The sequence below is a fragment of the Rattus norvegicus genome, chromosome 1 (genome assembly GCF_036323735.1).
Source record: "Rattus norvegicus strain BN/NHsdMcwi chromosome 1, GRCr8, whole genome shotgun sequence".
Taxonomy (NCBI): Eukaryota; Metazoa; Chordata; class Mammalia; order Rodentia; family Muridae; genus Rattus; species Rattus norvegicus.
This window is the reverse complement of record NC_086019.1, coordinates 165,678,139-165,690,229: the sequence shown is the minus strand read 5'-3', so window position 1 is coordinate 165,690,229 and position 12,091 is coordinate 165,678,139. Positions and strand designations below refer to the sequence as shown.

Here is a 12,091-nt window from a genome sequence, read left to right as displayed (position 1 = left end):
CTATTTCGAGCAGAGCAGGGTAGTTTTACTCTCAGGCTGTGATTCTGGCCAAGATTTCATTTCCAAGCGGGGCAGTGGTTGCACACAACTCTAAACCCGGCTCTCAGGAGAAAGAGGCAAGTTCTCTGTGAGTTCGAGGCCAGCCTGGTCTATGTAGAGTTCAAGGACAACCAGGGCTCCATAGTGAGACCCTGTCTCAACAGGAAGAAAATAATCATTTATTGAAAAGAAGACCAGCAGAGTAGGGTCTCTTCCTACCCCTAGGGGCAATGTGTAAGCCTCCTGGGACAGGGTCCCCAACAGTCACAGCTGCCTCATATTCTAATCTGTACAGCTCTGACAGTGTTAGCATCAATGGAAAAGGGACAATGAATAATATTTATCCTACTGGGGTTATCCCACACTAATCATCTAAGACCTGGGAACCATGAACGTCTACCTCCTGATTCCTTTTTAATGCTACATTCCTTGGCATTTCAATGCTTGCAGACTTGAACAGCCACAAGTAAATAGCGGGCAGGACAGAGCGGGTTGAACCAGCAACACAATGAATATACTTTCTTTATCGAGGGGTGACAAACAAAAAACAAAAAGAGCAAACATGTAAAAATCCAGGGTGCTAGAAATACAAACTCAATTCAGATTCAAGCTTGTCTAGACCCTGGTCATAATTCCCAGTGAGGTGCCTATGAGCACCAAGTCAGGGAACGGGACAGGAGTGAATCGGAGGCCAAGAGAAAGGGTGGGGAGGGGATCTCCTAGGTCTCCCGGTGTTCACCCCTACAGTGGTATCTCCATCTTCCCAATGACTTGAAGATCTGCCAGGCCCAGTCCTCTTGGCCCCAACCTCACCCTAACCAGAGCATGAAGGCCGATGGCAATCGGTTCTCCCTTCCCTTGCTCAGTCCTCACTTGCTCTGGCTTCTAGCCTTATTCTTGTCCTCCACATTCTTCTCCGTGATTAGTAGCAGGTTGGGTTCTGTAGAAAGCCACAGTGAGGCTGGGGGCCAGAAGAGGTGGGGTGGAGACGGGATGAAGACGAGGGAAGAGCTGTCCCAGGACCCCTTTCTTCATGGGATCCCAAACTGTACAACCAGCTCTTCTTTCGCATCCACGCGGATCTGAGAAAGTGCACTATAGGCATAAGCAGCTATCCTGGAGACCTGAGACAGAGGCCAGGGAGGGAAGAACACACATGAGAGGAAAGACAGTGTGAGATGGAGTGGCAGTAAAGGAAAGAAGGAATGGTGGACTGAAAGCCAAAAAGAGCTGGGTGTGCTGGTGCTTGCCTATAGTCCCACCAGTCAGGAGGCTAAATCAGGGGGGCCATAATTCAGTGCCAGCCTGGGCTATAACACTGAGTCCTTCTCTCAAAAACCAAAGGTTAGGTTAGGATTGCAGCTTACTGGTAGAGCACTTGGCTTGCATGAACAGTACCCTGAGCTTTATCTCTGGAAGGAAGTGAGAGAGAAGGACAAAAGCAAGGGCAGATGCTGAGAGACTAAACGGTGTGGGAAGGAACTAAGAACGCTGTGAAAACCAAGACCAAGGTGGGAATAAGCTGGGTGCACCAATACCAGGCTCCCTCCCTCCTGGGAAGCCATGTGGGAAGGGGCTAGGGGACCAGCCAGGAGTGCTCACCTGCTGCAAGTCAGAGAAAGGGATAGGCTCGCTGGCCAGCACTTGGTGGGGCTGGCTGGTGAGAGATGGCAGCGGTGGCAGCTTCTTCCAATGGGTCAGACTGCTGCTAAGCACAGCCAAGCGGGTACTGGCCAAGAGGGAGGAGACAGGAAAGGACAATCAGGCCAAAGCTTGCCCTGCCCTGCACAGGCAAGCCTCACTCCCTCAGGCCAGGGGATCATGGTGACAGGGTACAGTTCATCACAAACTCACTCTGACTGTACTCTTTTGACCCAATCACCCTTGATCAAACACACTGGGCAAACAGGGCCAACTTGAATGCCTGAGGCACTGAAGTGATCTGCAGTTAGTTTTCTGGGCTGCACCCAAATGAACAGCCTGGACTGGGGACCAAACTCCAAAGTTGGAGAATGTCTAGGAAGCTGGGCTCATGCTTACCTGTACTGCCTTGCCCGGTCCATGTACTCATGCTGCTCCATGCCCTGGGAGTCTGCGGCAGACACATCAATGATGTTGCTTTGAAGAGAAGAGACAGAGAAGCTATGACAGGTGCTTCTGAGGGGCACGGATGAGAATCAGTAGTCGGTGCCAATTCCAAGGCCACCTGACACTAATACTCCCACCAGCCCACTGTAACAGGGCAGAACCCAGAGACATTGCTCCCTAATGACCTTGTCCCATCCTCTATGGTCCAAACTTGGCTGCCTGTGCCCCAGCCTGGTCCTATGACACTCACCTAGCTGTCTTGGCAAGGATGGAGGAAAGCAGGGCCTGCTCATCTGTGCGAGCTGAAGGCAGGCTATGGTAGCTGGGCTCGGCTCCATTGAGGGCTTTGGTAGGGGTGTTACTGGGGTCCAACAACAGCTTCCTCTCCTCCTGGTCCTAAGGGGTAGTACAGAAAAGTCAGCCCGGGCCTTAAGTCTAGTCTCCTTTCATTTTAAAGGTTCTGACCTTTAATACTAAAACGACTTTTATGAAGATGATTCGAAGTGTCCAGGTGGATGCAAAGTCAGAAAACATTCACTCTCGGACTGGTCCAGAGCTGGAGGTCTAGGATGAACCTAGAGAACCTAACAAACATTCAGAAAGGAGCAAAGCAGCACTGGCCAGCAGTCCTGGAGCCTCGACAATCGGTCAACACCTTCTGGACAAAGGAACTGGAACTGACTGTGTCAGAGGAGCTGAAAAAATATTAAAGTAAGGGTCTAGAGGAGAAATCAACCCAAGTCAGAAGCCCAAGAACAGCCTTCCTGGTTCCCTAGGTAAAGTAGTTCCTAGCAAAGATGACCACCCACATTCTAAGGCCCTAGTGAGGCCAGATAAGTCCCTGGCCTGCAAGAGAAAGCAGGCCCATGTACCTTGCCATTCTTCACATTATCTCAGTGCAGACTGCAGGCCCACAGCCGAGATACAGCCACCAATGTCCTCTCTTCTCTTCTCTCAGGGATCTTTGTAAAGCCATCACAAGAAGAATACAATACACACATGCACACAAGGCAGTCTTCCTATGTTCCCCAGTGTTCCCCAGGCTGGGCAGGAACTAGATAACCCAGCTGGCCTGGAACTTGCCCGTGTCCTGCCTCTACCTCCTGGTGTATGTTAACCTGAGAGAACAGTGGAGCTCTTCCTCCCAGCCAAACTACTTTCCCCAACACAGTCTCCTCAGTCTTCAGCGGCCCTGCTTATTAACCTCCACAGACAATCACAAACACCAGAACCAATTTAGAATTAAACCAAACTGCACTGCCTATCACTGCACTTTCCTTGTCCTGGTTCAGACCCTTGTTCTAATCCACTGCCTTAAGTCCATCAGTGGAGATCCCTGCTGGCTGTCAGGTGTAATCTAAATTAGCAGACCTGCTTCATGTCTATTCGGGCCATAGAAGGCTCAGGACATGGCAACTTCTGAAGGAATATAGTGTGTAGAAGGAGAGGAATGCAGGCCAATGCTGACCCATCAACTTCCAGTGGCCACCGGCCAGTCTCACTAGTCCTCCAGTTTCCCGGTTACTAGAGCCAGCTCTCTGGCTCACAACTCTCCCTACAGAGGGTTACTTCCTCCTGCCTTGCCTGCCCCACCCCAGACAGGCTCAGCCTTTCCACTTTGCTCTTCCTCCTCAGAACTATATTACCAAAATGTCCTCAGGCCATTTAACCCAGTTCACCAAGACGAAAGGAAACATGTAGGGTCTTCTGCCCCCTTCTAGGTTCCTGGACAATCTACTTCCTCAGTACAGGCTACAGATAAAATGTTTATCAAAGGTTAAAGGGTCTCTAAGGAAAGCTGGTCACAATGAGACACCCCCCCCAACATGGCTTGCTGCCTGACAAAAGTTCCTTCAGGATAGGGCCATGTCATCCCCACCCCACCCCCACAAAAAAAAAGTTAATGAAATCACCTGACAACCATAGAATAAGTGATACATAGGTTAAGTTTGTCGCATCAAAGTTTGCTTTGGCAATACAATCTGAGTCAAGATTTCATTATTTACTTTAACAAACTCATGGTATCTGCCCACCACTACCTCAGAGCTTGTCCCAGTATATAAAGCACGTATCTTGTGAGAACACCTTGGCTTGAGTACTCTAACATTAGCTAATTCACTTTGATCCTCTGAACTTTTCTCTCATCTTTAAACATATTACAGGTAACTAGCAGTAGTCACAATGAAGTAAGTGTAAAAGCTCTCTGAAGACCCTATTGTTTGTACATTTTTCTTTTTCTTTGAGACACAGACTCACTGTGTATACCAAAATTTGCCCTCAATTCACTGTGTAGCCAGAAAGGCCACAAACTTGAAGCATTTCAGCCTCCTAAGTGTTGGGACTCTAAGTGTAAGTCAACAGGATGGTTTTCTTATAATACAGGGACAGACAGTCCTAAAAAGAGGGGGGCTTACTTAAAGAGGGGGCTGGGGATATGGCCTCAGTGGTCAGGTATGCAAGCGTAAAGACTGGGGTTTGATCTCTACATAAAACTGGACACAACCAGAAATTCAAGGACATTCCTCAACTATACAGCAGGTCTGCAGCCAGTCTGGTTACAGACCTTTAAAAAACAACAAAACAAAACCAGCCAGAAATGAGAATCTGTCAGGGAAGGTGGGATTTTAGGAGAGAAGCAAGTCCAGCTCTCCTGCCACAGCTCTCTGCCACCAGGCAGGAATATTGCCACCTTCTTTTCTGTTGGGTTGTGGTGGGTTCCTACTTTTGCTGTTCTAGCCTTTAGTATGACAGGAAGAAGTGAAAGTTAATGCCACAAGGCATGTCAAACTCAGGTCAGATAATGAATGAGGCTCAGGAAATGCTCACCCTGATGTACAAAGCACACTCTCCTGAACTGCAGGTTCACTGGGGGGAAAGAACAACTTCTTAAGTACAGTATTTCTGTGACTGGATCCTCCACTACACTAGGTGCAACTGTTTTTTGTGGCATGGTGCCTACTGTGTGTAGAAAGCAGGACTCAGGCTTTGAGGCAGTTATAAAAGGAACGGCCAGTGGGCTGACATCCAGCCTTGGAAGTCTTCCCCCTCCTTAAAAGCCGCCAGGCAGAGAAGGGATTGTAGTACAGGAGTGAGATTGTAGAGAGGAGTGAGAATGCACCAAGGGGAAGATGGAAATTAAAAAACAAAAACAAAAAACAAGACACTGAAATCTCTCCAAGCCAGTACTTTCTCAAAGAGTAAAATTTACAGTCACCTTCTTAAGAGAGATTCTCTAGCTAGGGGAGCCCTCAGACACCAGACAGGGAACAGCAAGCCAAACTCAGAAATCAAATGAGATCCCCATCCCCTATTTTCTCTGTATCAGTCAAAGCAAACTCTATTGCTCTCCAAAAGTCTCGATGTCTTCACTCTATTAAATTCTTCACTGGCCAACTCACATGACACCAACTTGGTGTCAACTTCTGACACCAAGCCAGCAGTGGCATTACATCTTCTATACCAGTGATATAACACACATAAATTCCTGATTTATCTCTGGAGATTGAGAGCCTCAAATTACCTATCTCTACAATGGGTTAGCAAAGTCCACTAATACAAGCTGCAGTCTGTGTCTCACAGCAATCTGTGAGAGCGAATGTTTCCCAAGAACCCAATCTGAGGATTCAAGCGGCGAAATTCGAGGGTATTGGAAAGTGGAAGGGGAGGGGCCGAGTCAGGCGGTGGCCGCCGTAACCCTAGGCTGAAGTAGACTAAGATCTTTAAGAGGGTAGGAGACCGGCTGGCCGTCCTCTCTGTAATCTGTCCCCTCCAGGCCTCCGTACTCAGTGAGCCTGCAGTCCAGCTCCCCACCACTGCGGGCTTTATTCTGGGCCCCAAGTCCCGCAGCCGTAGCCCACAGTCCCAAACCCCGTCTGCCGCTGCCGCACCTGGTCCGAGTCCTCGTTTTCGCTGCTATAGCAGCACCCCATGGCGGGGTCGGGCCGGGCGCTCAGGCGGCGCCGAGGAGGGACGGCGTCCGTCAGGAGCCTTTCCGGTCACATGACCCGCGGCTGCCTCCTCCCCCCCCCTTCTCCTCCCCCTCGCTTAGCCTGTCCTAAAGCCGCTCTGGCGCCACAGCCAAATCTTGCCTTCCGGTCCCGCCTCGCCGCGTGACAACTGCCAACCAATGGAAAAGTGCGTCCTACGTGACAGGACCGGGGCACGTGACCCGAAGGCAGGCGGGGCGAGTCACATGATTTTGTTGTCCTAGTCTCCAGATCTGAATCCTTTCGTCCCTTGGCCTTAGTGGCCAGTGCAGTGAGGCGAGTTGGGTGATCACATGGTGTCAAGGCCACCTTTGTGGGCCCAGAGCTATGAAGATAAATCCTTCAGTGCCATGCGAGAGGCGAGTAGCGTCGTGGAGGAAGATGTGCTTCACTTAGCACTATTTGCCAGTTCCTTTGTCCTTTATGTGCGCGTGTAAAAGACCCAGGTCTCGGGGACTGGAGAGATGGCTCAGTGGTTAAGAGCACCGACTGCTCTTCCTGAGGTCCTGAGTTCAAATCCCAGCAACCACATGGTGGCTCACAACCATCTGTAATGAGATCTGATGCCCTCTTCTGGTGTGTCTGAAGGCACAGTGTACTCATACAATAAAATAAAATCATAAAAAATAAATTTATAAAAAAAATCGTCTAAAAAAAAGACCCAGGTCTCACTATGTATCCTTTGCTGACCTGGAATTTGCTTTGTAGACCTCGAATTCAGAGAGCCACAACTTACCTCTACCATCCCAGAATTAAAGGCAGATGTACTTTTATTTTGGTTATGTATATGAGTGTAGAGGTCACAGAACCACTTGTAGGAGTTGGTTGTCTCCCCCATGTGGGTCATAAAAATTGTTAGATTGCCAAGCTTTGCGGAAGGCACGTTTTAGCCATCCATACAAATACTCCTGTATTTGGCAGTTTCTTGATTAAGGTGAATTCTGCCTGAGCAGGAAGATGGCAGACACTTCTCTCTCCAAATCAGGGATTACAGTTTTATTCAAAGTCTCAAAACAAACCTTTCTTCCTGATTGGCTTTCTGATTATTTTCTGAGTACTTCCATCTCTTTACTTAATCTGGTGCCAGTCACTTATTAAATTAACAAATGATGGGGTTAGAGACAACACAGTGATTGAGAGCACTGACTCCTGCTCCTCCAGAAGGCCCAAGTTCAATTCCCAGGATGGTGGCATACAAGCATCAGTAACTCCAGTTCCAGGAGAAACAATGCCCTCTTCTGGTCTATGGCAGCAGATGAGTACACACACACACAGTGCACAGACATACATTCAGACCAAACACCAATACACATAAAGTAAACAAAATTAATTTAAAAGGCAAACCCCAAATATTTACTGTCTACAGTGTGCCACTCTAGTGTTCAATTTAGATAGGTAACTGGTCAGAAAACAGCCCTAAGTCCAACCTGTAGAATCCCTAGTCTGGTGCTCACAGTGTATTCTATAGTTGTGGTTTTTACTACATTTCTTTTACCAAATGTGAGTAACTGAGAGGCAAGGACAGAGTCTGACTCTTTTCTATGACTGATACCCTAACACTTACTTGCAGAAAACTTGGGTTTTGAACTCAGCAAATAAATTTCAATTATTTTGGTTTATACCATGTCCATGTCCCATGTCCTGATCCCAAGGGGTTGGTTAGAAAAGTCACCTAGAGGGCTGGGGATTTTGCTCAGTGGTAGAGCGCTTACCTAGGAAGCACAAGGCCCTGGGTTTGGTCCCCAGCTCCGAAAAAAAGAACAAAAAAAAAAAAAAGAAAAAAGAAAAGTCACCTAGTAGAATTTATTAATTCTTCAGTTCAAGACCCTAGAGTTCTGCTAAGTTTCTCTAAGGCCTGAGGAAGAGGAAGCAGCTGAAGTTCGTCCCTGGGTTTGGTAACCTGAACTGCAGGTCTCAGGTAACAGCAGCCTCAGCATCAATAATTGAAATCAGGTCCAGCCTCCATCTTTAGGGTTATTCCTCTAAGGGACTTCCCATTCCGGTACCCTGGCCTTTCTTAGGAGCCTTCAGCTCAGGTAAGCAGGGCCTTATGGGTTCCAAGCACACCAATTCATGCCCACATCACAAATGCTTCACATTCCTTCATATACTTTAGGTTTTAACATACACTCCTCTTCCAACCAAGGGTCTTACAAAAACAGCCCCTCAGGGTCAGATCTGGGGTGGGGTGTGGGGGTGGGCAGGGGGTGTCCTATAGGTGGTCCTGGAGAAGAAAGCTTAATGGTGAAGATGCGTGGTGTGTGCATATTTGCTCTACAGAGAATTCTTTGTGGAGGGGAATACAAATACAAAAATACAGGACTAGAGACAATACACAGGACCAAGGAGGACCCACACCTCCAGGGCAGAGCAAACAGAAAAAGGTCCTTAGATAGGAAAGAAAGATATTCCACTCTAACATGGTATAGAGGGTGGATTTATTTTTTAAATAGGGGCTCAAATATAGTCCAGGTTGGCTTCAAACTTTGGATCTTCTACCTTGACCTTCCTCATGATGGGATTACGAGTGTATACCAAAATACTATGGATAGTTTTTCTTTAATTTTAAAAAGATTTTATTTCTATTTTCTATGTATGGATGCTTTGTCCAAATGTACTGAATGTACTTCTATGTACTATGTTCATACAGTGCACACAGGGACCACAAGAGGGCACTGGATCCCCTGGGCCTTGAGTTACAGGCAGTTGTGAGCGGAGAATCAAACCCAGGGCCTTTGGAAGAGCAGCCAGGGCTCTTAACCACTAAGCCATCTCTCAAATGTGTTGTTTGTTGTTTGCTGTTAAGATTTTACGACTGTTTTGCTTATATTCATGTTCAGTTGTGTGAGCCCCTGGAGGTCAGAGAAGGGGTTGGATCTTCTGGAACTGATCATAGCTAGATGGTTGTGAACTAAAATAGGTTTGTTCCTCTACAAGAGCAACAAGTGCTCTTAACCACCGAGCCATCTCTCCAGCCCCAGGCATGTTTTGATTACCTTTCACTGAGACAAAGCACAGTGAGAGCGTGAATGGATCGGACAGCAAAGCTTTTCTCTTTTGCTATACTATAAGGATCAGAGGAATCCAGGCAGATGAGTATAGTAAAGGAAGACACCCCAAGAAACGGATGAAAAGGTCTTGAGGAAAGTCAAAAAGTGGGTGGGATAGAGGACAATGTAGTAATGGATCTGCAGCCAGGACCAGAGATATAGTTTGTGGTTGAGTGTTAAACATGGGCAGCAGGAGGGTGGAAAAGAGCACAGGGCAGATTCAAATCCCAGTTCTGCTGTGTCTTTGGCAAAGGACAACCTCTCAGCCATTTTTGTATAAGCGTGGTACTTGCATAAATAAGTTTGCACAAAGACAGGCAAATGGTACATTTAGGTTTCCCCCCCAGCCTCCCTCTATCCTAGGACCCAGGTAGGGACAATGTCCCCTGCCATTGCACTGGCATTCCTGCCACTCGTGGTAACACTGCTGGTGAGATACCGGCATCATTTCCGACTGCTGGTGCGTACAGTCCTGCTGAGAAGCTTTCGAGACTGCCTGTCAGGACTTCGAATTGAGGAGCGGGCCTTCAGCTATGTGATCACCCACGCCCTGCCTGGAGACCCTGGTCACATCCTCACAACTCTAGACCACTGGAGCAGCTGCTGCGAGTACCTGAGCCACATGGGCCCTATTAAAGGTCAGTGTGCCTTTCCCTACCCTTCTGTTTGAGAAATAACCCCAAGATAGTGAAGAAAGACCTAGCATCACCCACTGCTTAACTGGGTAAATTAGGAAGCTTCATGATTGTGCTTATGACTTTTTTCCCTCTTATTTAGAAATGAGGAGTCTGGACCAAGTTATTCAGTTATCCAGCAGATGTTTATTGACACCCCTTTGTGCCAGGTGTTGAGGAAGGTGGATATCACAGATGGTAAACCAGCCACAAATGCTGGCCTCAAAGAGATCATAACAGAGGAATAACTGGACCTCAGAGCTTTGTAATTATCTGCTCTAGACTTTCTTACCTAGGAAAGAGGCTTCCGAAACCAATTTCAGGATAGCTGTCTGCTGAGACAGCACAAGTACTTCTAAGTATTAAGAGTTTTATCCAATTCCAAAATCACAAAGACAATCAGCAATAGGGGAGTGCATTCGAGTATGAAACTGAAACTGTCTCAGGAACCTGGAAGGTAGGGTGGATATTTTGCCTGAGCCCTCCTGAAGGAACGAACATCTAAACTGAGTCTAGAAGACTTCACACTGGCCAGGTGGATGGAGATAGGTGTGGGAAAGGGCAAAGTCAGCCTGTCAGCCTCATAAATAAATCAAACATTTAGAAAGCACAGCATGTTTGTGGATGTCTTCTACAACCAGCCATCTTGCCCCACAGGTCAGATTCTGATGCGGCTAGTGGAAGAGAAGGCCCCTGCTTGCGTGCTGGAGCTGGGCACCCACTGCGGATACTCTACACTGCTTATTGCCCGAGCCTTGCCCCCTGGGAGCCGACTTCTCACCGTGGAGCGGGACTCACGGACAGCAGCAGTGGCTGAAAAAGTCATCCGGCTAGCTGGCTTCGATGAGCAAATGGTCAGCCCCTATCTCCCCAACGCTGATCTCTCTTCAACTATCCCAGGAATGCTCAGAACAGGCCTCTTTTATGAGGAACTCCCATTCAAGGAACCAGCTCCACTCAGGCAGCTGGCATCCTGGAGGGCAGTTGCTCCTGCCCCCAATCCCAGGTCACTTGTACTTATTTCCTGCTGGACTACAAAAGCAGCAGCTAAGCGGAAACTCTCCATAGCTCAGCAAGTCGGAGTCCAAATCTTACTCTTTGGTTAGTTGTGTGACCTCAGGTGAAGCACATATCTGCTAATTCTCAGCTTCTTCACGGGCACATAATAGAAATCACAATATTGAGACTGACTACTGGGTTTCTGAGGTCAGAGGATATGTGAGACTCTGGTGAGGGCCTAGATTAGTACCTGACATAAACCAGCCAGATCCTGGTGGGGTCTCCAGTGGGAACGGAGTTCTTAGCCTCACCTCCAGCTATGGCTTTCCCCACAGGTGGAGCTCATTGCAGGCAGCTCAGAGGAAGTGATCCCACGTCTAAGAGCTCAGCACCAGCTGAATCGGGCAGATCTGGTGCTCCTGGCACATCGACCTCGATATTATTTAAGAGATCTGCAGCTACTGGAGGCCCATGCTCTGCTCCCACATGGTGCCACTGTATTGGCTGATCATGTGCTTTTTCCTGGTGCACCCCGCTTCCTACAATATACCAAGAGCTGTGGTCGCTATCGCTGCCGCCTCCACCACACCAGCCTCCCCGACTTCCCTGCCATCAAGGATGGCATAGCCCAACTCACCTATACTGGACCTGGCTGAGGTCCAGGACCTGGGATCTTTACTAATACAAGCCCAACCCCACTCGAGCAGACCTCAAAATATCCCCTTTCCCTTTCTGTTTAGTATCCAACACATGCTGGGCTCAGGCTGGGGAGGCTTTCTTTTCAACTTCGCCCCCCCTCCAACCTCTGTACTGATCTGAAGTGTCAAATTCTATCAGCTTTCTTGGTCCCACAAGGCCCCCTCATAGAAAATCAGGAACTGGAAACAAGAGGCCTGAGCTCTCAACTTAGTTATTGATTGTCCCCTCCAAGTGAGTCCTTCCTTCCTCTGAGATTTAGTTTACTCTCAACACTGAGTCAGCTGGCTGAAGGGGCTCAACAGTTAAGAGCACTGCCTGCTGGTCCCTACCTAAAGGGCCTGGGTTCAATTCCCAGCACTCACATGGCACAGGCACACATGTGATATACATATGACAAAACACTTTTAAGCATAAAATAAATTAAAACAAAAGAAGACATCTGATTGGCAGGATGCAGAGCCTCTCAGCTATGAGATTTAGATGAGATCAGAGGCAGCTGCAGACAATGAGGCCCTGTAGGAACATCTGGGTACAAGCTAGGCCATAAGATTTATCA

General features: G+C 48.1%; 2 protein-coding genes across 3 annotated transcripts; one reads left to right on the top strand and one right to left on the bottom strand.

The window, feature by feature from the left end:
- Window positions 1-531: 531 nt before the first annotated feature.
- Lamtor1 (late endosomal/lysosomal adaptor, MAPK and MTOR activator 1) lies at window positions 532-6,229 on the bottom strand. 2 transcript variants are annotated; one of them, NM_199102.1, is made up of 5 exons: window positions 6,015-6,115; window positions 2,378-2,523; window positions 2,080-2,157; window positions 1,642-1,768; window positions 544-1,163 (listed from the first exon to the last, which is right to left on the bottom strand). In NM_199102.1, the coding sequence occupies exons 1-5, from the start codon at window positions 6,054-6,056 to the stop codon at window positions 1,071-1,073; spliced, it is 486 nt and encodes a 161-aa protein (NP_954533.1). In that variant the 5' UTR covers window positions 6,057-6,115; the 3' UTR covers window positions 544-1,070. The 2 variants fall into 2 exon arrangements, with proteins under 2 accessions (XP_063118890.1, NP_954533.1); XM_063262820.1 differs by having other exon boundaries at window positions 532-1,768; window positions 6,015-6,229.
- Window positions 6,230-9,526: 3,297 nt separating this feature from the next.
- Lrtomt (leucine rich transmembrane and O-methyltransferase domain containing) lies at window positions 9,527-11,576 on the top strand. The gene is made up of 3 exons (NM_001139494.1): window positions 9,527-9,801; window positions 10,495-10,691; window positions 11,172-11,576. Exons 1-3 carry the CDS (start codon window positions 9,543-9,545, stop codon window positions 11,490-11,492), a joined length of 777 nt encoding a protein of 258 aa, NP_001132966.1. The 5' UTR covers window positions 9,527-9,542; the 3' UTR covers window positions 11,493-11,576.
- Window positions 11,577-12,091: the final 515 nt, after the last annotated feature.